Source organism: Mauremys reevesii, linkage group 2 (assembly GCF_016161935.1).
Source record: "Mauremys reevesii isolate NIE-2019 linkage group 2, ASM1616193v1, whole genome shotgun sequence".
In the NCBI taxonomy this organism is placed as follows: domain Eukaryota; kingdom Metazoa; phylum Chordata; order Testudines; family Geoemydidae; genus Mauremys; species Mauremys reevesii.
In genome coordinates this window covers 123197687-123222409 of record NC_052624.1, presented here as the reverse complement: position 1 = coordinate 123222409, position 24723 = coordinate 123197687, and the positions used below count along the sequence as shown (strand labels likewise).

At 39.6% G+C, this 24723-nt stretch overlaps 1 protein-coding gene across 2 annotated transcripts in view; it reads right to left on the bottom strand.

The window, feature by feature from the left end:
* The window catches only part of LPCAT1 (lysophosphatidylcholine acyltransferase 1), a 189390-nt gene that overhangs the window by 97285 nt on the left and 67382 nt on the right, over nucleotides 1–24723 (bottom strand). For both annotated transcript variants that reach the window (XM_039525204.1, XM_039525205.1), the window contains exons 5-9: nucleotides 24454–24514; nucleotides 22438–22496; nucleotides 17479–17513; nucleotides 16160–16214; nucleotides 5886–5968 (exon numbers count right to left, since the gene is read on the bottom strand). In XM_039525204.1, coding sequence (XP_039381138.1) covers nucleotides 5886–5968; nucleotides 16160–16214; nucleotides 17479–17513; nucleotides 22438–22496; nucleotides 24454–24514 — 293 coding nt within the window. The remainder of the gene's footprint in view (nucleotides 1–5885; nucleotides 5969–16159; nucleotides 16215–17478; nucleotides 17514–22437; nucleotides 22497–24453; nucleotides 24515–24723) is intronic.

Sequence of the window (24723 nt, the reverse complement as noted above, 5' to 3'; positions counted from 1 at the left end):
AGTCAAAAATATAGGTGCATGCCAGCCATCAAGACGGTTTTATTGCTCAACCTATCATCAATCACGCATAATATTTTGATGTTTGTTCTGATGAGATTCTCAAACATCCCACTAAAGACAAAACTTTGCAACTGACTGCACCAGACATCTTTCCTATTATTACTGTTGCTGGATATTATAATAAGAATAATTAAAGTAGACGCTACTTTTAAGGAGGCATCTACCAGAAACTTAAATGTGAACTTCTGAAGAACAGGCAATCTAAGCAAAGATGTGGAACAGAAAATGAAACCGATGGAAAGAATATGGATGTTAAATAAGCCCTTGTACAGTGGTCTGAAAAGGCTTAAGTGATGCAACTTTATCAGTACCCTACAGAACTCTGGAACTACATAGCAGTACAGCTGAGGATTATCATTTGTGATGTGTAAGACAGTACATTAAGTGGTTATTAAGTGTTTGGGGTAGTACACAATATTTTCCTAAGTAGCTCAATATCATCAAGAAGGCTGACAAGCACCATTTTTAAGTATACAAGCACTATATTTTTATCCCACAGAAGAACTGTAGTATCTTGTTATCATTAAAGCTGGAGGGAGAGACAAGGATAAGAAATGCCATTTTTTTGCTCCCCCAGGAAGCATGGGTGGAGGTCCTTTCTGTTTATTTTGAGTTCATTCTGTCCTTATTCCTATTCAGGCAGAATGTTGCACGTTATTATAGTGAAAAATAAATGCAGCTGGAGATGGCAAGTGCCAGAGCCCTTCAGACACTCAATCGCAGCAGAAACCGTAAAGACCCAATAGAGGATGTTGGTAGAAACATTCAAAATGCTGCTACAACACTTTAGACAAGTACTTCACTTTGGTTTGCCTCCATAGATGCCAATGAAAAAGTCAGATGGAGCTCTGTAAACAGTCCAAACAGTTCTTTGAGAACTGGACGTATACTACTTTCCTTCAGTTCATTTTAAAATAAGTTTAAGAGTTTGAATTTTCTCCAGGACAGTGGTCATGTCCAAATGCCTCATTCAAGTATCACAATGGCCCAGGAAACTCATAGCAATCATCTGGCAATGACAAGTTTGTTACGTTCACAGAATCATCAGGAGACATACACAAATGTTGACATCAGTAGAATCATGTATATCTCCCTTAGTATCCTACAGGCCATATTGATATTAAGAAGAGCTGATGCTTCTCAAACTAGGGGAGAAGATGGAGGAGGGGAGAGAGAACTTGCAGCCAGAATGGAAAGGAGAAGCAAACAGATGCAAGCATTTGAGGTGACCTTTTACAAAAGGCCATTTGCTCCCATGTGCAAAACTATATAGATCATTATCAAAGCCCAGTGTGGGTCTCATTGGAGACATTCCCTTCCATCCTGGAAGGAGAAGAGCTATCGTTATAGGTGGAGGAGTCTCTGACATAAGAACTACCTAGGGCAATATCAAGGTCTTTCCCACTTGGTAGCTAACTCAACTCAGATAGCTCTTGGATACTAGCCTCAGCACAGAAAACTCTCCTGTCTGAATCAATATGAAAATACATGTCAGTAATCTCTACTGGAGAGGACATAACAGGAGTTGACCACTACTTGGATCTGGAGCACTGCTCCCACCTCTTCCACAGAGTAGCTTTAATATTCCTTTACAATTCACAAAACTTATTTAGTAAGGCTTTTCACCACTCCATTAAGCTGTATGCAAATACTACTACTTCCCTGAGTAACTAAGACATACAAGTGAAGCGACTCACTCAAAGTCATGCAGAGAATCTGTTGTAGACCTGGTATTTGAGCCAAGACTTAATATCTATTAGATTAGACCAGAGAGCACATAAGTGAACTGCTTAAAATCTCTGGTTGAGATTTTGAAATCTGGCTAGGGGAGTTAGAAACAAATCTTCCATTAATTTTAATGGAAGATTTCCTCTGAGTGTTAATTAAATCTGTCAAATGGGATTAATGTTTACCCATTTTGTAAATAACTTAAAATACTGATGACAAAGCACCCATTGCCTGCCCATTGGGGTGGTTCTCCATAATACTCCCACATCAATAAGCAGTTAAGCTATTTACAAAGTGCTACTCTTCACAGCCTCCAAATGCTTACCTACTAGCACTAAACAGGATATTTTTCTAAAAACACTGCTGTTCTGTTTTCCCACTAGCAGGGCCTGCTGTGAACTACTCATCTTCTCCACTCCTAACAAAGGGAAGAGACCTGTTTGCTGTGCATCAGAATGGTAGCCGTGTTAGTCTGTATCAGCAAAAACAACTAGGAGTCCTTGTGGAACCTTAGAGACTAACAAATTTATTTGGGCATACGCTTTCGTGGGCTAGAACCCACTTCATCAGATGAATGGTGTGGAAAATACAGGAGCAGGAATAAATACATGAAAAGATAGGAGTTGCCTTACCAAGTGTGAGGAACTCCCATCTTTTCATGTATTTATACCTGCTCCTGTATTTTCCACACCATGCATCTGATGGAGTGGGTTCTAGCCCATGAAAGCTTATGCCCAAATAAATTTGTTAGTCTCTAAGATGCCAAAAGGACTCCTCACTGTTTTAGCAGACAGGTATACACTCTTGGGCACATGTCACAGTAAAAACCTCCTAAGGGAAGTTTAGGGAGTCAGAAGAGATGTAGAGGCTGGCGAATACAGACATACTGGTTTAGGGGCAGCTGCAATGTGTTTAAAATGGAGAAAGGTGTAAAGGGGCCTGCAAAGTACAGAGAGGAGGAAGACAGAGGAAGATAGTGGAGATAAAGGTAGACAGGATAGCTTGAGGGAAAGATTTAGAACCCATTTAAAATACATAATCCATCATGTTGTGGGAAAGAACTCATTTATAGCCTGGTAACTTCCCTGACAATTAACCGTGGTCTTTTAGTATAGATACCTTAAACTGCAGGATTGTAGCACAAGTGAAGAATATGGTTAAATCACAGTTCACAGCTGCCTATGCTTGTAAAACCAAACTATAATCAGTTTTGGGGAATGTATAAAATTGGGATCCCAACCCTGTAATTTTAAAGTGCAGATTTGAAAGAAGGGAGAGATAAACATCAATTGGTGGGAAAATTAAAAACAGAAGAAAATGTGAAGAGACGAAAGAAAGCAAAAAAAAAAACAAGGAAGAAGCAAAGCTTATTAATTTGTATAAAATTAGATGTCAAAATGTTACAATACACACACACTGTATGATTGTTTTTTTAAATCACATCAGGGGACTTCAGGGACTCTGTTGCAGGAGGGTGCTTCAGAGACCGAGGCTAGTTCCTTTGTATGGAGACGAGGTAAACTTAATTTGATTTGGTTTGATTTCCACATTGTTGATGCTGGCTATATGAATACTTATATACAATTTTTAAAGAGTTCACTTGCATGTGTGAGAACGCAGACACATGTATTTGAACTTTTCAAGCATTTACACCTGTTCAGGCAGTTGATAACTGCTTCAAGTGTTAGTGCTTGCAAAGTATGCAGCCAGGTATCAGCACTCAAATTTGAACACAAAAAAATGTGGCTGGATTAACTCCCCTTCAAGTATTACATCCTTGATACAAGTATGTGTGCCTGATAGTTACCTTAATACAGTATTCTAGCTACATACAAGTGGGAACTGACTAACACAGTCACAAAGACTGTGTTCTGGGGAACATCCTTGACAAAGGTGGAATTGAACAAGGGGAAGGAGTCTTCCATGGGATTAGGCAACACAGTGAATACATGCAGCAGAGGAGAATCTGTACTTCCCAACGTCATTTACAGGAGGCAGAGTAGACAACAAAGTGGCACTGGAAGGGGAAATGATAAAGTAGATGCTTCTCCTCTCATTCCCTTCTCCAGGACTAGTGAGAAACAGTGGAGAGAACTGTTAATCAAGCACAGGGATGCCACTTGGACTGGGGAAAGATTACCCTCTCAGTGCAAGCTGAGACAAGTGGTTACCCAACATACCTTTCTGTGGGGCTGGGGAAGGCAATGAGACTGGGCAGTATGGCCGAATGCCCTCTCCCCAAAAAAACAGGGAACCAGATGCAATATCAGGCAGCACTGGGAGGAGGTAACAAGTATCACAAGAAGACTGCAGAAATAGATTTCCATCTTTCCTTTAACCCTTCTGCAGGGTCAAGGCAAACTCAAGTTGTACCAAGGAAGAACAACCTTACCCAAGAGTCTCTCTATAAAGCCAGACAGAAAGAAGTGCTGGGAATCGAACTCAGACTCTTCCATCCCCCACCATTCCCAGCCATCCAGAGGAGCAGAATGGGGGAGTAAGGGAAAAAGATTTCCCACAACCCCTTGGCATCATCCACACCAGGCAGAAGTGGAAGCAGACCTCTTCCAGAGTACCCCTGCAGGACTCCAGGAAGCACAAGGAGGAGTCCCCCCATGGGACCTCAGGAGACACCTGGTAGTGGGATCCTCAGGGCACGGGAGAGAGATTTAACCCTCTGTGCTGGCATACATATGGTTTCACAGCTACATTACCAAATGACATTTCAATAGCTGTCCCCTCTTCAATTTTGTTTAATAAATACATTTTATTATAAATATACTATGGCTTTCTTATACTTATCTCATGGAAAAGCATACATTTTATGGCAATTCTATGGAAAAATCAGTTTTCATTTTATTTTTTGTCTAGTTAGAAATATATACAACCTTTAAATCAGTGTTGAGTATAAATTCTACACACATTCATATGTCAAATTAAAGCAACAGCTTAGAAACATTTTAGAACACATCCAGTATTTGGATAAATATTTGAACTTCCATAAGACAGTTTGAGTATAAGCCACAGGAAAAATACATATCAGATACATTTCTATGTTAGCAATACCATCAAACAAGTAATCATTAAAAACATACATCAATACAATCCTAAGCAAGACCAATTATTTTCTTTATATATATATATATATATATATATATATATGTGTAAAATGTGTGTATGTGTATATATATATATAAATAAAATAAGGACATAAAATATCCTGTTAAATGTAAATTACAAGGTTGCTGACCAAATTAAGATAAATATATAGAAAGTAAGACAGGTATTACAAGTTTAAGTCAAAAGAAACACTGGACTATAATGACAGGGAAATTATGTAAGAATTATAAAGGTGCTATGTGTGTATTGCTGCATTGGTACAAAAGAAATAAGAAATAAAAAGAAACTTGAGAAATAAACATGTGATTGTGTACCTACACTATCAGTGCATAAACATCATGGAACAGTGTTAAAGTTTGTGCATTTCATGAATAAGGAATGCTTAACTGTACAACATTATTTGCCTTTGGAAATAGTGTTTCCCATTTAATCAGTATTATATCATTAAGACAGACTGAGCTCACTATCACGAACCTCTTTTTAGATTTCTGTATTTTTACATTTGAAATAATGTCAGACAGAAAAATTATACATACATTTATAATCCTAGGTGTAACCTATTTTTTCCTCATTTTTTTTTAAACAAGTAAATTATCTTACAAAGCTTAAACTTCAAGTTATAGTCACTATTTCTTTTTGCAAAGTTCTTACACCATAACAAAATCTGGTAAGTGCCAAGTAAAGATCTGAGGTACGTAGACAGCTAAAGGAACTACAGTAAAGGCAGTATAGTGTTGCTATAGTACTTGCTTTCTGCCAATCATTGCAGTTTCTTACTTTTCTCAAATAATAAAATACATCAGAAAGAAAAAAAAGTTAACAATATGTAAAGTTTTAAATACCTCATTATGAAATATAACCTACATTTATCTGCAGGCAGGCAAATACTGATAACCTTCAATACTTCTTTTTGATACCAAAGTGAAATCAAGCATCTATTTCTAGTCTATAATTCAATATATTATCAGCATACTTACTCTGCCATTACACGTCTGACATTATTTGCATACAAAGATGGGTTTTTCTTTTCCTCTTCTGAAGGTATATAAACAGGTAGGAACTGTACATAGAAAACTAAATTATAGCAAAGTATTTAACATTTAAAAATATTTGTATTACAGCATTACAGTGAAAAATAAAACAGAACTGCTTCTTATATTTATAGGACTGCAACAATAATATCAAGTTGAAAGCAATCAAAAATTAAATTTAGAAAATTAAATCTTCACACCCTGAGCGAAGAAAAGCCACATCAAATGCTATAGATGATCATACAGCTATGACTCTGTTTATTTCTACCTTACAGACACAGATTAAGTGATGTTTGATTTCCTCTTCTGAGTTGGGGGTAGGAAGATATTAACTGTTTTCCCAAACTCAATGATTCTCCATCTTCATTCTGTACACCATTTCATAAGAGAACATTTCTTTTATGGACCCTGCCCATACCTCTAATCTTTCAATCCCCCATTATCTGGTTCCTGGTTTGTTTGTTCCTGGCTGTGTGGATAACCAGGAAGAGCAGTGACCACACCAACAGTGGTAGTGATCCATACATTGTTTTGAGAACTAAGATGGTTCTAATTCATTAGGCATACTTACTGGTTTCATTATCTATTTTAGGATTATATACTGCTGTTTATCCTAACATCCAAACACCTTTCACATAAAACAAATTAAGAATAGTGAAGATTTTAGTGGACATCATGGAGTCTCTGGTTTTTCTCCCTTTTTGGGTACTGTGACTGAAAGCACCACGTATTCACATCCTCCTCACGACTGTAATAATCTTTGTACAAAAGATACCTTGTGAAAACTAACTCGCTGGCCAATAATATCATGGTGAAATGTATATAGGAACACATGTAAAGTTATGAATTCTCCTGGCTTGACGTTCTTAGCACATGTTCAAAACCATGCAGCCCTACCCAGGCAGAAGTTTTCTGAACAAAGAAATGTGTGTTGACCTCAATTTATATATACACTGCATATACTCGTTCATTGCCCCATTCATCTATAAGCTGACCCCCCAAAATGGATAGGTAAAAATAGCAAAAACTGTATGACCCTTTCATAAGCCAACCCTATATTTCAGGTGTTGGAAAACTTTGGCTCCCGGCCCGTCAGGGTGAGCTGCTGGTGGGTCAGGACATTTTGTTTACTTGGAGCGCCTGCAGCCATGGAGCCCCTCAGCTCCCTGTGACTGCGGTTCACCATTTCTAGCCAATGGGAGCTGTGGGAAGTGGTGCACCACTTCCCGCAGCTCCCCTTGGCTGAGAATGGCGAACCACAGCCACAGGGAGCTGAGGGGCTCCATGCCTGCCGACGCTCCAGGTAAACAAAATGACTACATATTAGATATTCAATTCAAAGATTCCATAGAGTTCAAAATCATCAAATTTTGGTGTAGACCCATTTATAACCCGACCCCCACTTTTGATGCGTCACTTTTTTACCAAAAATATTCGGCTTATGAACGAGTATATACGGTAAGTAGTAAAGACGGTCTGTGAGACAGCAGGCAGAGGAAATGGCATTTGCATTTCACCAAACACAAGTGAGAAGAAAGAGCATGGGAGCCTCCTTCACCACCAGACTCCATGTCAACTTCTTTACTGTTTGAATAAACTTTGCTTTGAGGGGTAACCCTCAGAAGAATCCACTTAAAAGATTAACTGGACTATACAAGAAAGTGACAGAAAACCCCAAACTCCCTCTCACTCTTTCATCTAAGAAAACAAAGGAACCAGCCCTTTGATTTTGGGGGGAGAGCCTGACTAAGAATTTGGTCAGCCATGTTGTTGGAAACATATGGTAAGGATTTTACCTTTAACCATATTTAGATTATTAAGTTTTAGCTATGAAAAAACATTTCATCTTTATTTTTCTTGTACCCCATTTCTGACTTTAATACCTGATACTGGAATTCACTTAGAATCCTATCTTCTTTTGTTAATAAATTAACATTTTTTAATCCAAACCAATCCAGTGCTGTGTTTAAACTGAACTGTTTGGGAATTCCAATTAAAGTGGCAAACTGTTGAAGGACAACTGTTTATATCTGAACTATCCAGGAGTGGCCAAGTAGCAACCAACGCTGGTGGAAGCCAGAGTGTGACTGCTGTGTTGCTGACAGGCTGCTGGACCAGGGTGGTAGCTATACACAGTCAGCGTGTGACCTGCATGATAATAGGTTTTCTATGAGTGTCTCAGGTTGGGTGCTACAACATCAAAGCATTGTGAGGCACCCAAGGTTGCAGGGCAGGTGGTGACAATCCCTCACTTATCTGAATTGCAACAGGTGTCTAATAATGAAAATTTAACAGCATGACAAAAGAGTATTAAAGTGCCTTATGAGAAAATGACTTGCTTGTCAGAGGTATACAATTTATGACCGAAGTATCTTGTAACACATGTGCTCTGAAAGGATATCATCGGATTTCATTCTTGGGCTACCGGTGCAGTAAACCATAAATTTTCCTCACACAAAGTTTTTTGGGGATCTCTGTGGTACTGGTAGCTATAACCTACAGTTTTCTTACTATTCATTAGTATCTCTTCTCTTGCTAAAATCTTCTAAATCAATTCCTTTATCAGTGGAAAGCAATGGCTCCTAAATTTCAGTCAATTCAAACATTCCAAAAAATCCAGATGTATGAATAACATTTCAACTTTTAAGAGAGTGGGAGGCCTGTGATATGCTGGGTCAACTTCTCAAATCCAATGAGGCTGCTGATTTAATGTGTTACTAAAGCTGACTTAAGCCAGCAAAGGGACACAATGAGAAATTTATGGCAAGCAGAGTTAAGGACAATAAGAAGGTTGTATTTATTTATTTTAAACTATATCAAAAACAAAAAGAAATCTTAACAATGGTGTTGGTCCATTCCTACACAGACATAGTAGAACTGTCAATCATAATGCAGAGAAGTCAGAAGTGTTCAATAAATATTTCTGTTCTGTGTGTCAGAAGCAGATGTATATAGCATATGAAGAAATATTTTTCATTGTAACAGTAATTCAGTCTGACATTAAACAGCAGCCACTAATAAGTTAGACACTTAAATCAGCAGGTCCAGCTAACTTGCACCCTAGAACTTTAGAAGAGTTGACTGAGGAGCACTTTGGATCATTAATGTTGATGTTCAGTAACTATTGGAACACTGGGAAAATTCCAGGGGACTGAAAGAAAGCTAATAATGTGCCAATATTAAAAACGGGTAAGCAGGAAGATCTGGATAACTATAGGCCTGTCAGTCTGTTATTAATCCTAGGCCAGCAGTTCTCAAACTGTGGGTTGTGACCCCGTTTTAATGGGATCACCAGGGCTGGCATTAGACTTGCTGGGGCCAAAGCCCAAGCCCCGTCGAAGCCAAAGCCCACCACCCCAGGCTAAAGCCTGAGCCCTATCACCTGAGGCCGAAGCTCTTGGGGCAGTGGGGCTTGAGCTTTGGCCCCCTCCCTCCCAGGGTGGCAAGGCTCAGGCAGGCTCAGGCTTCAATCCCCCGTCCTGGGGTCATGTAGCAATTTTTGTTATCAAAAGGGGGTCACAGTGCAATTAAATTTGAGAACCCCTGTCCTAGGCAAAACAACAGAGCAGGTGATATGAGATTCAATTAATAAAGATTTAAAGGAGGAGAATATAATTAAATGCTAGTCACTATGAGTTTATAGAAACTAGATCTTTTCCAACTAACTTGGTATCTTTTTACAAGATGATAGGTTTGATTGATAAAAGATAATATTGATGTAATATATTTAGACTTCTATAACGCATTTGACTTGGAACTACAAGACATCTTGATGAAGAAACTAGAATACAAAATCAACATGGCACATATAAAATGAGTTAAAAGCCAACTAACTGACAAGTCTCTAAATGTTACTGTAAATGAGGAATCAGAGGACCCCACAGCAATTGGTTCTTGGCCCTACACTAAGGAAAGAAACAAAATCATCACTGATAAAGTTTGTAGATGACACAAAGATTAGTAGACTGGCAAATAATGAAGAGAACAGGTCACTGATATAGAGTGACCTGGACCACTTGAGGACACAGGCAAACAAGGTGTTTCAATATGGCCAAATGTAAGGTCATACATCTAGGAACAAAGAATGTAGGCCATAGTTACAAGAGGGGAGAGACTATCCTGGGAAGCAACAACTCTGAAAAGTCATAGTCAGGGGTCATAGTAGATAATCAGCTGAACATGAATTCACAGTGCAATGTGTGAAAGTAGAATGAATTATATTGTAAAAATAGAACGGATTAAAGAAATGCTGTCTGTACCTTTAAGCAAAATAGCTGGAATGCTGCAATCCAGGTGTCAGGAATACAGACATTAACATAGAACAATTGCACCATTTAAGGGCAATTGGTGAAGCATTAGCCTTAGATGGATAAGAGTTAGTAAGGAAGTAGGATATGCATGCTGTGCCCCAGGTGAATTTTACTGTTTTGCTCTCTTTGTCCCTTTGTTTAATTCCCGCTCTTTTATCTGTATAAATAAGACTGTTTGGGTCTTGCATGGCCACTCACATTATCTGGGTGTTATTGGCAGAGCGCTGTGCTAATAAAACAGAGTGGCCTGACAAATTGTGAGTCCTGATTCTAACTTTAACAAATGCTTTGGCCAAAAGGGCTAATGCGAACTTTGGGTTTACAAATGGGAATACTGAGTAATGGTTGAAAGATTATTTTATATTTGTATTTGGCAATGGAGTGACCGTTACACGAATACTGTCTAGTTCTGGTGTCAACAGTTCAAGAAGGATTTTGAAAAATTGGAAAGGGTTCAGAGAAGAGCTGAAGAATGATTAAAAGATTGGAAAACATGCCTTAGAGTGATAGACTCAAGGAAGTCAGTCAATCTATTTAGCTTATCAAAGAGAAGGTTAACGGGTGAGTTGATCACAATCTATATGTTCCTTCTTGAGGAACAAATATTTGATAACAGAAGGCTCTTCAATATAGCAGACAAAGATATAACGAGAACTAATGGATGGAAGCTGAAGCCAGGAAAATTCAGATGAGAAATAAGGCTCACCTTTTTTAAAAAAAAAACAAAAACAAAAACAGGGAAGGCAATTAATCAGTGGAACAGCTTTGTTAGCTCCAGTTTTCCACTGCTGGCAATTTTAAAATGAAGATTAGATGGTTTTGCAAAAGAAATACTCTAGTTCAATTACAGCTATCGGACTTGAAGCAGAAATTAATACAACCATGTCCTATGGCCTGAGTTATAGAAAAGGGCAGACTAGACAATCACAATCTGAATAAACAGGCCAGTATGAGGATGATCCTTTGGTAGCCCAGAGTTGATCTAGGGGGGTTTAATCTACAACCCCCTTATCCCTTCTGCCAGGGTAGCAAGGGAAGCAAGTGGTCAGACTGCTACCTCAGTCCTCCACTGTTTTCTGCCCCACATGGACATTGCAGCTCAGCATGATGAAAGTAGCCCAAGAGCCCTCAAACACATTGCAAGTTGATCAGAACATATAAATATTAACTGAAAAGATCCTTTGCACTACCATCCCTCCTGGCTTGTGTTCTGTGCAGTTTAGCTGTAATGGAGAATCTGGTCTAGTATCTTTAGATAACAAGAATTACAACACCTTTACTTCCTCTAAAAGATATAAAAGAGGCTGCAAACTAGGTATCAGATATGGAGGCCAAAGTGACGGGAAAATGCAGTATAAAAGCATATGAATCACCCAAAAACTGAAGTGAACAGACATGAGTATCTATGGGCATCACAGCTTTTACCATTGTATTGCCTGCATCAATGGGTATCCAACATCTTGGGCCAGGCCAGGCCTAGCCTATACCTGCTAAAGAAACTTTTTTGAACACTACCTTTTGCTGAAGACATTCCACATGACTAAATTATTTAGCTAAATAGGTCTGGTAGTCTGCAACAGAGTACTGTGACTCTTTACTAGCAAGACCTTTCACAGTGGTCTCAGTAACCACTATTAAGTTTGTGGGTGCTATGTACAGTAACTCCTCACTTAACGTTGTCGTTATGTTCTTCAAAAATGTTACTTTAAGCAAAACGATGTTAAGCAAACCCAATTTCCACATAAGAATCAATGTAAATGAGGGGGTTAGGTTCCAGGGAAATTTTTTTCGCCAGACAAAAGACTATACACACACACACACACAGTATAAGTTTTAAACAAACAATTTAATACTGTACACAGCAATGATGATTGTGAAGCTTGGTTGAGGTGGTGGAGTCAGAGGATGGGATATTTCCCAAGGAATGCCTTGCTGCTAAATGACGAATAAGCATTCGGCTGAGCCCTCAAGAGTTAACATGTTGTTAATGCAGCCTCACACTCTACAAGGCAGCAAGAATTGAGGGTGGAGACAATATAGACACATGGCAGTGGCTGCAAACATTCCCTGCGGAAACTGAACGTGATGATAATCCCACACTATCCCAATGGAGCGCACCACTCCCTCAACTTTCCAAAGTACCAAAGAGTACAGGTGAAAGAGACAGACACACACCGTGTGTGTGTGTGTGTGTGTGTGTGTGTGCGCGCGCGTGAGAGAGAGAGAGAGAGAGTTGCGCATTGCCCCTTTAAGTATGCTGACCCCACCCCTAAGTACACTGCCTTTTTAAGTAGATCAGCAAGTTGAGACAAGTGCTGCTGCCAGCAAGCTCCCTCCCTCCTGAACCCTGTTGGAGATGGGGTACAGCAGTAGGGGGCAGGAGTGAGAGGAGGGGGACATCCTGACATCAGCACCCTATTCCCCTACACCTCCTGCACAGCAAGCAGGAGGCTCCCAGGAGCAGCTCCAAGGCAGAGGGGCAGGAGCAGCACACGGCAGTAGGGGAAGGGACACCTGAACTGCCCAGCAATTGATAGTCTGCTGGGTGGTTGCTGCACAGAGAACATAGGGGAGCTGATGGGGGGCTGCCAGTCCACCCTGGTTCCAAGCCCCCACCAGCTAGCTGCAAGGGGCTGCTCTTCCTGCAAGCAGTGGACAAAGCAGGTGGCTGCCAAACAACATTATAAGGGAGCATTGCTCATCTTTAAACAAGCATGTTCTCTAACAGATCAGCAACGTAACAGTGAAACAACGTTAACCGGGACGACATTAAGTGAGGAGTTACTTTAATAAGTTTGGCCAATTTATCTTCAAGCCAAAGCTATCTGAAGCACCAAACTCTCCCATGGGCTTTGTGCAAAATCCCATGCATTTTGAAAAGTACTCAGAATGGCCTACCTCTGCTTCTATTGAAGTCCATGGTAAAACTCAGACTGATTTCAATGGGAAGAGAGTTAAACCAAAGCTAAACTCCTGAAAATCCACTCAATATTTGAACTGTTGAATACACTGGGAGAGTAGAGTAGTTTGAACAGATTATGTTTTCTTAAACCCCATTTAAAATAGAGTTCAAGGAGACAATTTGTTTTGGAAGCCTATCAAGTGATTTCTACTTCCTGGATAGGTATCAAATGGAAGCTGGCAATTTTAGCCAGCCAAAGAAGAAACTGGGACAACACTGGATATTCCAGGGGCATATTAAAATGTGTCCGAGAGATGTGCTGGCCACTGCTTCCCGCCGCCCCCATTGGCCTTGAGTAGCGAACAAAGATATAACCAGCAAACCTGCGGACGCGGCAGGTAAATAAACCGGCCTGGCCAGGGCTTTCCCTGAACAAGTGGCGGACCGGCTTTGAAAACCACTGATTTAGAGCACCATTTCCCAACAACAGGTCCATGGATCAGTGCTGGTTCCTGAGATCTCCCTGACACCATTTAGGAAGGCAGCAAGCCAGTCCCTAGTATCAAAAAGGTAGAGAAACACTGATTTAAAGAACCAAGATACCTTTGACAGCTAAGAGTTCCTTGCTGTCTTACATTGGAAGCCCAATATCCTTGAGTAGACACCCAGTGCATAATGTCTATAAAGAACTTTAAAATGTATTTGGAATGGATTCTATTTAAACTTGTTCAAAATGTACAAAAATGTAGATTTTACTAAAAACCCTTTAACACGGTCTACTTGTGAAATATATTTTATATAAAAGTTACTTTATCTCAATTAGTAGCAGAATTTTTTCATTTTATTTCAAATACCCAGTTGTGAAAGAGATGGTTGTTTGGGTCTCAATTTTTCTTTCTTTCTTTCTAACACTACCTGATTAAATATTATTATTCTACTTTGAAATCTGGAAACCTTCTCAATCTGTTAAAGTTAAGTGCACCAATATAAAATGGTTAATCCTTCTTTGGGACAGGGAGTGTGACTTTCTCTCTGTTCAGAACCCCATAAAGGCACATTTTTCTCAGTTACAATTGTATAAATCTAAATGAATTCCACTGACAAATAAATAAATTAAAAAAGGAGTACTTGTGGCACCTTAGAGACTAACAAATTTATTTGAGCATAAGCTTTCCTGGTATACAGCTCACTTCATCAGATGCTTATGCTCAAATAAATTTGTTAGTCTCTAAGGTGCCACAAGTACTCCTGTTCTTTTTGCGGATACAGACTAACAGGGCTGCTACTCTGAAAACTGACTTAAAAGTAGATAGCCCTGCGTCACTTTATATAACATATAACGCTCAAGATAATAAAGTGAGCATGGGTTGAGAGAAGGTTCCTGCACGCCAAGAGTCTGATTCTGCTGCCCTTAATTTCTCCGAGAAGCGATTTACTGTGTAAACAGTAATATTGATTTTCCATTCAATTTACCACATAAACATACATTTGGACTAAGGGCAACATAAGATACTATGCAAGAATGACCAAGGGTAACAGAACCAGTCCCTTTATAGCCTGTAGATGTTGTAAAGTGAAAGTAATTGAGGTAGTGTTCCTATGCACATTATGGAGGTATACAGGAGGGAGCTCCACTCTAATGTACCTTAAGGAATAAAATGTCATCCCCTGCCCCATAACTTTTAAGCTCACCTCTCTATGAAGTGCACAAGAATGGCATAGGACAAAGATTCAGTGCTTTCTAGTTAAATAGTTCCAGACTTATTTGCCAATTTTTGTAAGCCAGCAGAGTTCTGAAGCCCTGGAGGGGAACTACTTTTTATCTTTTCACCAAAAATCTGGGAAATTAATTTAATTATGCTGAGAACATTAAAGAACACATGGTTAAGCACTGAAAAAAATCAGGAAATGCAAAAGTTAACTGCATGCAAATACTCCAATAAAATATTGTGCAAGTGTTTCTACAACCTGAGACAAATTTGTTTAGCAACGTGTACTGTGTACTACCCTATTTATGCCATACATTGTTTTTAAAAATAACTTATACTTAACCAGCGGTACATTGTGTAACAGAGCAATAGTAAGTGTTAACTGCAAACTAACTGCCTCATCTCCTCTACTAAATTATTAGATTAGATGATCACGATGGTGCCTTCAGGCCTTAATCCATGAATCTACTGCACCTAAGGAAGGTTGTGTTGTTATGAGAGAAACAGCTGGTAAGTTATTAAAATATGTACCTGAGAGAAGAAAACAAAAAAAAACCAAACTATCAAAGATACCCTGGACAATTATGACAATCAAAATAGTATAAGCATTCAAGAATAAAATACAGTACAAAGTGCTACAACATACATAAGCAATGCTATAGAAAAATGTATATTAAACTGTATCGTTTGAGAAAAATAGTATGTTATCATGTAATAGAAGAATATTGTAGTAAAAATGCACAAGAGAACAAGTTAAGTGTTATACATGAAATCTTAACTTTTGCATTTCCTGACTCTTGTGTGCTTAACTGTGCAACTTTAACATTTGAGGCATAAAGTAAGAGTCTGTTTGGATGAGAAGAAATTGTATGCAGTTACTTTTACTCCTGAAGAAAATCCTTAGTTACACATCCATACTAACATCCAAAATAAAATACATAAAATAAAATATGATGTTAACTGGAATGACCATAAGCCCTTTAGAAAGCAGTCTTATGCATAACGGTCCCTTCGGAGACAGAATTACATGGTGATTAAGAGGTTAATCTTGTAAATGGAGAGGAAGGCTAGTTCTGCTGAAACTTTGGTGAGTCAAGCTTTCAAACAACAGAACTATTTATCCAAAATGTGAGTAGTATTCAGCCTGCGTGCAATGCAGTGTTAACATTTTAAGTCTGATTATACATTTTAATTACACTGTTTTGCTGCAGAAATAATATTGTATCATGTATACACAGTCTACAAGAAATGAAGTTTAGTATTGCCTAAAATAGAAAGCATTACTGCTTTTATACTAACCTCAATTTCCACAAAATTGTGAAACTGACACAAAGTAAGCCACAGAATTTCCAGCCTAAAAAAATAAAAAAGACAAGTTTTGAATGTAGCAAATAAGCAATACACAGAATGCTGAACTCTTCACCTAACATTATGTTTTTCAGGTAAGACACGTTTTTAAAAAATAAAACTACTTTTGGATTCCACCTTTGTGTGTTTTTACTGGTTTCTGTGACCATCTAAGAAGGTTTATTCCAAAATTGCATATTAAAAAAAAAGGCAATAAAGTAGGAAATCTGAAGCTGTAGAAAAAGTGGCATTCATTATGTAACAAGTCCACATTTACATACTTTTAACAAAGTAGTAAATTTGCTTTAAAAAAGCATCATGGTCAACACCTATGTCATTTAAATAAAAAAGTCAGAAGGTGCTGAGACTTTTTGTTTTGACTTGTGGAACAAACTATTATCCACCTTTATTTTGAAGTTAGGTGTAAAAGCACAAGACCTGTTTTATTAGTCTAGCCTTGGAAAATAACAGAACCAGTTCAGTTTCAGACGGCACTGAGAAACTACTCTTCAGGCAGCCGATTAATGATTTAGTAGGGTTCTAAAATATTTTGTCTTTCACTATAGCTACAGAAGTCCCATAGGCGCTAATTCACCAAGAAACTGAAGCAGATGAGGAACAGCCTGGTGAATCTGAGTTACCTCCAATCAGTAGCAGAGTTGTATATGTTTTGTGTTGTCAGGAGTTTTCAATGTACTTAAGACTGCCTGGATTCAGAATGGATTGTTTGCCTTTAGGAAAGGGACCCTTTTCTGGTGGGGGACAGACAAATGTAGAGTCTTCTTTGCTTGACATTTGGCAAGTACCATGTTGAGTGAACAGAGCTGTATGGAGGAAACTTTCAGAAGTGTGGCAGCCCAGAGGTATTTTCCCAGAAAACATCTTACATCTTAGTCCACATTGGTTTCTGATTCAGTTTGAGGTGCTGATTTAAACCTACAAAGCTTTAAATGATTAGAGTTCTGGCTGCCTGAAAAACAGCCTCTTATCTTGATGCTATATTACAGCAGGTAAGATCAATTAAGGCACTCAGCTAATAGCTCAGATACAGGAGGAGGCTAATGGCAGGGCATTTTCCATAGAATTCACTTTTCCTCTTGGTCTACAAGATTCAAAATCTGTCATTCATTTCTTATTCAAAAACCTCTATCTCCAGACATTTTTTTGAGCTAAAATATTTGAAAGCACACTTGTACAATTTCATATAACAATACCAAACTAATTCAGGAAAGCAATTGAAGCACAAAGGGAATAAAATAGGATTGACTTACGCTCCTGGACCTTGCCAGGTCCAAGTGATCGTATCCTACAAAAACAAACAAACAAAGACGCATTGCAAATTCAGTTAATTTGTATTGTAAACTCTTTCACAGCACAATGCACGGCACATGCTCTAAATAAGGGGCGGGCAAACTTTTTGGCCTGAGGGCTGCATCAGGTTTTGTAAATTGTATGAAGGACCGGTGAGGGGAGGGGGTCATGGCCCGGCCTCCACCTCCTATCTGCCTCCCCCTCCTCTCCCCGGACTCCTGCCCCATCCAACTCCTCCTCTCATTCCTGATGCCCCCCCCCCGGGGGCCCTGCCCCATCCAACCACCTCTTCTCCCTGTCCTCTGACTGCCCCAAGAACCCTTGCCCCGACTGCCCCCTGCTGCCCCATCCAACCCCCCCTCCTTCCTGACTGCTCCCCAGAATCCCTACCCCCATTCAACCCCGTCCCTCCCCCAACCACCATCCACATCCCCACCCCCTGACCACCACCCCGAACTCCCATGCCCTCTATCCAACCCCCCCTGGTTGGATAGAGCCAGGTCATGCTGCTGCCACCGCCACCATGCAGCACAGAGCACCGGGTCAGGCTGGGCTCTGCAGCTGCGCTGCCCCAGGAGCTCACAGCCCCACCGCCCAGAGCACGGCACCAGCAGCAGAGTGAGTGAGCTGAGGCTGCAGGGGAGGGAAGACAGCAGGGGAGGGGCCAGGAGCTAGCCTCCCAGGCCTGTAGCTTGGGGACCGGGCAGGATGGTCCCGCAGGCCAGCTGTGGCCTGCAGGCCGTAGTTTACCCACCCCTCCTCTAAATTTTCATGGAAATCACAATCCACTATTTTAAAAATCTACTTTACATTAAAAGTAAGCCTGCTAAGACAGGCACTTCAATCTGCCTTTTATACAGCAACAAAACAAATATCAGTTAAGCCCAGCTTTTACACACAAATTTATTAATCAAATTTATAGCCCACTTACAGACCCAGAAATCCCTCAAAAGACAGAACATTGAAAAATATACTTCAAAATAAATATGGTGCAGATTCATTTCCCTAATTAGCAGATTTTTCACATACAAAAAACACTGTCAGCATCCTTGACTTTTGCTTAAAAGAACACAACAGTAAAGGAATAGAATTACATTGTCTCTCCTCCGACACTCTGTATTGTCTTGAACACAAAATATTTCTTTTTCTCTGAAGAAAACCAGCCACAGAAAATTGAAGATGCAGTACACGTGCACGCACGCACGCACACACACACACACACACACACACACACACAAAACCCCTAAAGCATTATAATTACTCCACGGACTCTGCCCTGTAAATTTTTCCTTAGTTTAATTGTTGTTGGAGGTCTGCGCTGACTTTGTGACAAGAGAACTGCCAGGAAAGGCACTCATTTATACAGCAAAATCATTCATTATATGGTAGTAGTGTACAGATATATAGGAAGCTACAGTCTGTACCATGAAGAACTTCTAATCTAAAAAGACAAAACCAGTGAAAGATGGGAGAGAAGGATGCAATATACAGAATGGTCAAGGTAATGACTGGCACAAATGTTATTAGTTCAGTGTCTTCCATTTTTGTTACACAGAAATAAAGCCATTCTCAATAGCACCTCTACCTTGCCAATATGAGTTGGCTACCTTTTTGTTGGCATTATAGCAAAAGTGGGACTTTCAGAGGTATTTGAAACAGGAGAAGGTACTGTCTTTGCAGACTAGTTCAGAAAAGACTAGTTTCATGTGTAAGGGGAAGCCTGGAAAAAAAAGCACAGAAATTATTGAGGAAGAAGTGGACAAGCTAGGCATCAAGGCTATCAAGGGTGGAGTAAAAGGAGTGAAACATGGCGTAAGAGAGAAGGGTAGAAAGTAGGAAGGGATAATTATGCAGGGCCTAGAAGAGGAGACCAAGAAGCAAACTTGATCCAGTAAAGAAAGGAATAATGGGGAGATGCAATATTTAGATCATGTGAGGAAGGTTAATAGTAAAAGGGTAACAACATGAGTGTCAGGGAGGCAAGAAAGGAGCAGGTGACAGCAGCCAAAAGGGAAGACTATGGGGGCCTATAGAAAAAAAGAGTTTTAATTGTGTGGATTTGGGGAGGGGGGAACAGAACCTTAGAAATGCTGGAGGAAGAAAATGAAAGATTTTGCAAAGACCCGGATTTGTGATTTGGGGGGGGGGGGAGGGAAGGAGTTTACGATGACCAGGGGCGGCTCCAGGCACCAGCATGCCAAGCGCGTGCTTAGGGTGGCAAGCCGTGGGGGGTGCTCTGTCGGCACCGCGGGACCAGCAGACCCTCCGCAGGCAAACCACCGGAGGCAGCCTGCTTGCTGTGCTTGGGGCGGCAAAATCCCTAGAGCCGCCCCTGACGATGACTTCCAGGTTATGGGCTTGAGCAACTACATAGATGGGTAATGGAAAATGGAGGCGTAAAGAGGGTTTGGAAGAAAGATAAGGACCTCAGTTTTCAAGAAGGAAATATCAAATAGATAGGAGGGTGTAGTGCTTAAATTACTAACTGTATGTTTCTAAATTTGATGCTTGGTACCAAGCTCAATTCAGAATCAATAAGATTAAGAGTCCCAGAATCTTGAAAGTTATGGACAATGTCAAAATCTTGCTTTAATACCTTCATCACTGCTTAAAACAGAAACAGAATAAAAGAAAGTAGCATGTACAAAAAACACAAAAATCAAAGTTAAATATGCTTAAATGAATCTGAAAGGTCAGCAGCTAAGAAAAAGAAATAGTGAATTGACTATAATGGCCAAAGTTAAATCTTTAAATATGTTATATGAAAAGAAAAAGGGACACTTTCCACCATAACCAATGCTGGAATGTGACTTAAGACTCATCCTACTTCTAGGGTGATGTGGCAACTTCCAATAGCCAGTTGTAATCTTCCATTGCTAGAAGGGCTGCTATTGGTGATCCTAGAGCTGCTAAAGTACCCTGGGACTGCAGACCTATTAAGTCTGGGTTTCTTTTATAGGAGTCTTTCATTTTCAGGCATTCTCCCTCAGGCATCTGAGTGTTGCCTGAATCGCTCAAATCAGAGTACACCTATGGCCTAGAGCAGCAACCATAGTTCTGTAGATAACCAGAGAAATCAAGCCTCCTCCCTAGATTGCCACTATTTGACCAGCAAATAGGACAGTCGTTTCTCAAAAGTGGACAATGTCATAATACCTTGTTTCTGGGTAGTGATCTCATTAGCTAATGAATTCAACTCAGCATTCTGGCCACCATTTTAAGCAGCGGATATGACCTCTCTGACCTGGGAAATTCTAGCAGTTTGTTGCATCTGTTAACACTCCTGGACAAAAAATTCTCAACACAAAAGTCACCTCAAGCAGTTGTAACTCATGTGTCCTTCCCACCCCATATGTGGATTAATGATCAGTCTCTATTTTGGAAGGTGGGGTTCCTGGCTGTAGGAGACAGACTGGCTGAAGTTTATAATAGGCTCTCACTACCCTGTTATGTAAACACAGACAAGGAGTAGTGCCAGAAAACTGATGTTATCTGTGGCTGATGTAGATGCTCTAAATATTTATAATAGCTTCCAGCTCTCACTCATGGATAGCACTGATTATGATATGGTCATAGCACAGGTTGAAGCTTGTGTACCTAGAAAGTGAAACCTTTGAAAGATTCCTCTTCCACACAAAAGAGTGCAAAAGGAACAAGAAAGTATTGAAGAATATGTCACAAGCTCAAGGCTCAAGAGCCAGCCTTGCAATTTTAAGCCCCCGTTTGAGGATTTCCTGGTAAGAGACAGGCTGATGGTAGGCTACAGTGATGAGAAAGCACATATTTACAGAGAAATTGTTAGCTGACTGGAGAACAAGCCATGGAAATCTGCAAAGCAATGAAATAAGCAAAATTGTTGCTGTAGGCTTTAAATAAGGACAAGGGTCAAAAAACCAAAGGAAATTATCATGCAGCAGAATATGAAGGAGCATGAAAGGAATACATGAGGAAATCAGATGGTATTAGTGCTGTGGAGCGTTGTTAAGGCTGTTAAGTTATTAATGCTACTAGTCCTGCTGTCCAGCGTTAGCTGCACTAGCAGAGAGCGCAGCTTGCTGATTCAACAACCCTTGATGTTATTCATAAAGAAAGACCAGAAGGTCCGGTTTGATGGCAAAGGCACTCAGCCAGGTTTGTTGTTGAGAAAGCACAGTACAAGTGCCTCATAGGAGCTACAGGTATACCAACACATGTATGCCTGCAACGATGGTACCAGTTCAATCAGGACACTAGGAGTCTGTCCCATAGACTAGCACAAAGATTCCCTTCCTATCACTTCTCCTTTTATATTTTGATACAAACAAGTTAGCAACTACACTCCAGTAGGTGTTAGTTACCACCCTAATCCTCATACCCGTGAGTTCGAACAAAAGATCCTTATCCATTACCCTGTCATCCCCTCCTTATTTTTACAAGGGGTCAGTGTATTCTTGTATCATTTCTTATGAATGCTTTTAAATAGTTACTTGAGAGATCTATGCCTTTTTATACCATCCTCTCCAGTCAGGAACATGCTTACTTAGTTAGCTGATACCCAGTGAATTACTATTCTGCTGAGGCGAGTCCTACTCTTGTTCACAACCTTTGGTTCACACAGCAAGTTATGCTTAGGGCTCCTGCAAGGCCTACAGTCCCTTCCTGTTTGTCGTTTTATGGGCAGGATGTTTACCCATCATCCCAGAAAAGCATAGTGAATTAACTGAAAATGACACTGCGGACTAAATACTGTTACTTGGCCATTTTGCTTTACTCATCCGTACATTCATTCCCCAAGTGTCTAATGGTCAACACATTCCCTTGTACAATCTGTGGACCGTTCCTCTTTTCTAATTGTTCTTAGTTCCATCTAGTGGGGCTGGCAACATCCAAAAAAGTAACATGTCCTATTACCCTTAATCTGCAGAGCAAGCTGAACTTACCAATTTGTTCGGATAACGCAAAACTACTGGCTGGACAGGAACTCCAGGAATAAATGCTCCTGGAAAGCACACATTACACATCATTAGTCTTTGGCATATTTTCTTATTGTCAGATAAATGACTCATTACAAAAAAGATTATGTGATTATTGGTTACGTCGTTAGTCTGGTGTGTACAGTAGCAGAAATTCATAGCATGCTAGTGGAAAGAATACAAGATCTGGAAGTTGCAAAATATACATCAATATTCCACAGAAAAAGTCATTTAAAAAATGCAGTGTTGGTAACTGACAACAATGTATATACCTATCTTATTTAGAAGATACAAGCATTTAGAAGACTGGAAATATAGACATTCAAAATCCACCAAAACCTACATAAATCATAATCAATTGTGAAGACATTCATATTTTATTACAGCCAAATCCCTAAATTTGACTCATGGTCAGGATTGTTGATTTTTTTATATATATATATTTGTTGTTTCTGCCTTTTAATAGTTGTCAGATGTGGATTTCGTAAAAATCTGATAGTCAAGTATCTTGTAAAAAGGTCTCGCAAATGAATTTGATATATTTTTATGAAGTTACCAGTTTTGTTGATAAAGGTAACTGTGTTAACATAACAGACTTCTGTAGGGCATCTGACTTTGTACTACAATACATTCTGATTAAAAATAGCACTCTAAAATATATCACATAAAAGATTAAAAACTATTGTACAAAATGTAATTATTAATGTGGATTCACCACCACTAACTGAAGATACTTTGAGGGGGGATCAAGCAGCAATCTGTTCTTGTCTCAGTGGTATTTAATGTCTATCAGTGGTCAGGAAGAAGATAAACAATCTCTACCAGTAAAATTTGCAGATAAAGATCTGTCAAGTGGTAAATCAGATAAACAGATCACTTACAAAAAGTAATCTGGAGTCCCTGGCAAAAACAGCTCATATGAACCATTTGCATGTATTAAAGTGCATCTGGAAGGTCAACCAGCTAGGAACAAAGAACGTAGGCCATACAGAATGGGGCAATGTATTCTGCAATGTAATGACTCTGAAAAGGACATTTGGCACCAAGAAGCAAGTGGGAAAGTCATAGGCAATAAGATTTCAGAGGAAGTGGGTGAAGGGAGTAGAGACTAAGACAGCTAGGACCAGGGGAAGTAGGGAAGTTGAGTACATTTGCAATGGGGGTGGAGAGCAGAATGGGCTGGATCAGTGGAAAACCGGAAGTGTGGGTACAATAAGAACTTAAGGCAGTAAAGGGATTTTGTAGCATGTTTCTGGGTGGTCTAGAGTGCAACAGGGAGCAGGAGAGCCAGCAAACTCCTAACATACACACATTTATATTAGTATAAAAGTGCTTTTGCTGGTATAGCTAATACTCAGTTGACAAACTATGCCAAATAAGCTATACCAGCAAAAGCACTTTGGTACTACTATAACTGTGTTTACAGTAGGGCTTTTGGCAGTACAGAAATGTTTGGGGTGGGGGGGGGGAGGAAAGGGGGAGTCCTCCTAACTGATATTACTATATTGCCAGAAGTCTTGGCATAGGCCTGGCCAGAGGGCATCTCCGCTGAAGAACATGTGTGGCATCCAATGGGAAGAGGACAGTCAACTACAGACTGCCCAGCAGCAAGTATTGTAGCAGCCTCAAATAGTCACAGATGTACATTGATCCCTTAGACTGCATGTTTCAGAGGGGTGCTAAGACCGCTCCAGCATCATAAGGAATGCAAAAATTCTGTAGGAAAAACACTCATCTTTCAGATTCTTATACACATTCCAAAAAACAGTCAAAAATGGTAAATTTAATTAGATGCAAGTTTTGTGTAATGATAAAACTAGAGTCCATCTATAAGATCAAAAAATTCCACTTCAACCGCACCTTATTATCATTTTTTGTATTCAAATTCTATAACTGCAAACCATTTACAATGGCAACCAATATATTAAAAAAATATATACAATATGAGAACATTCTGTAAAGAAAGCTATGCTTCATACCTACCAGGCTTGAAGGTAATTAGACAAGATCGGTTTGTGCAAGTTCCTTCTGGGAATATCATTATCTTGGAGCAAAAACAAAATGTACTGTTACAGAATATTTGTTGTATTTACATCTTTTCAAAACCAATATTAAAAAACTTCACATCTGAGTTATACTAATTTAAGAAAAAGTAAGTAAGCTAAAGAAAATGTTTAAATGATAGCATGGTCTTTTGAAGTCACGAAGACTTTCAGATGCATGGAATCTGGCACATAAACTGTGGAATAGGAT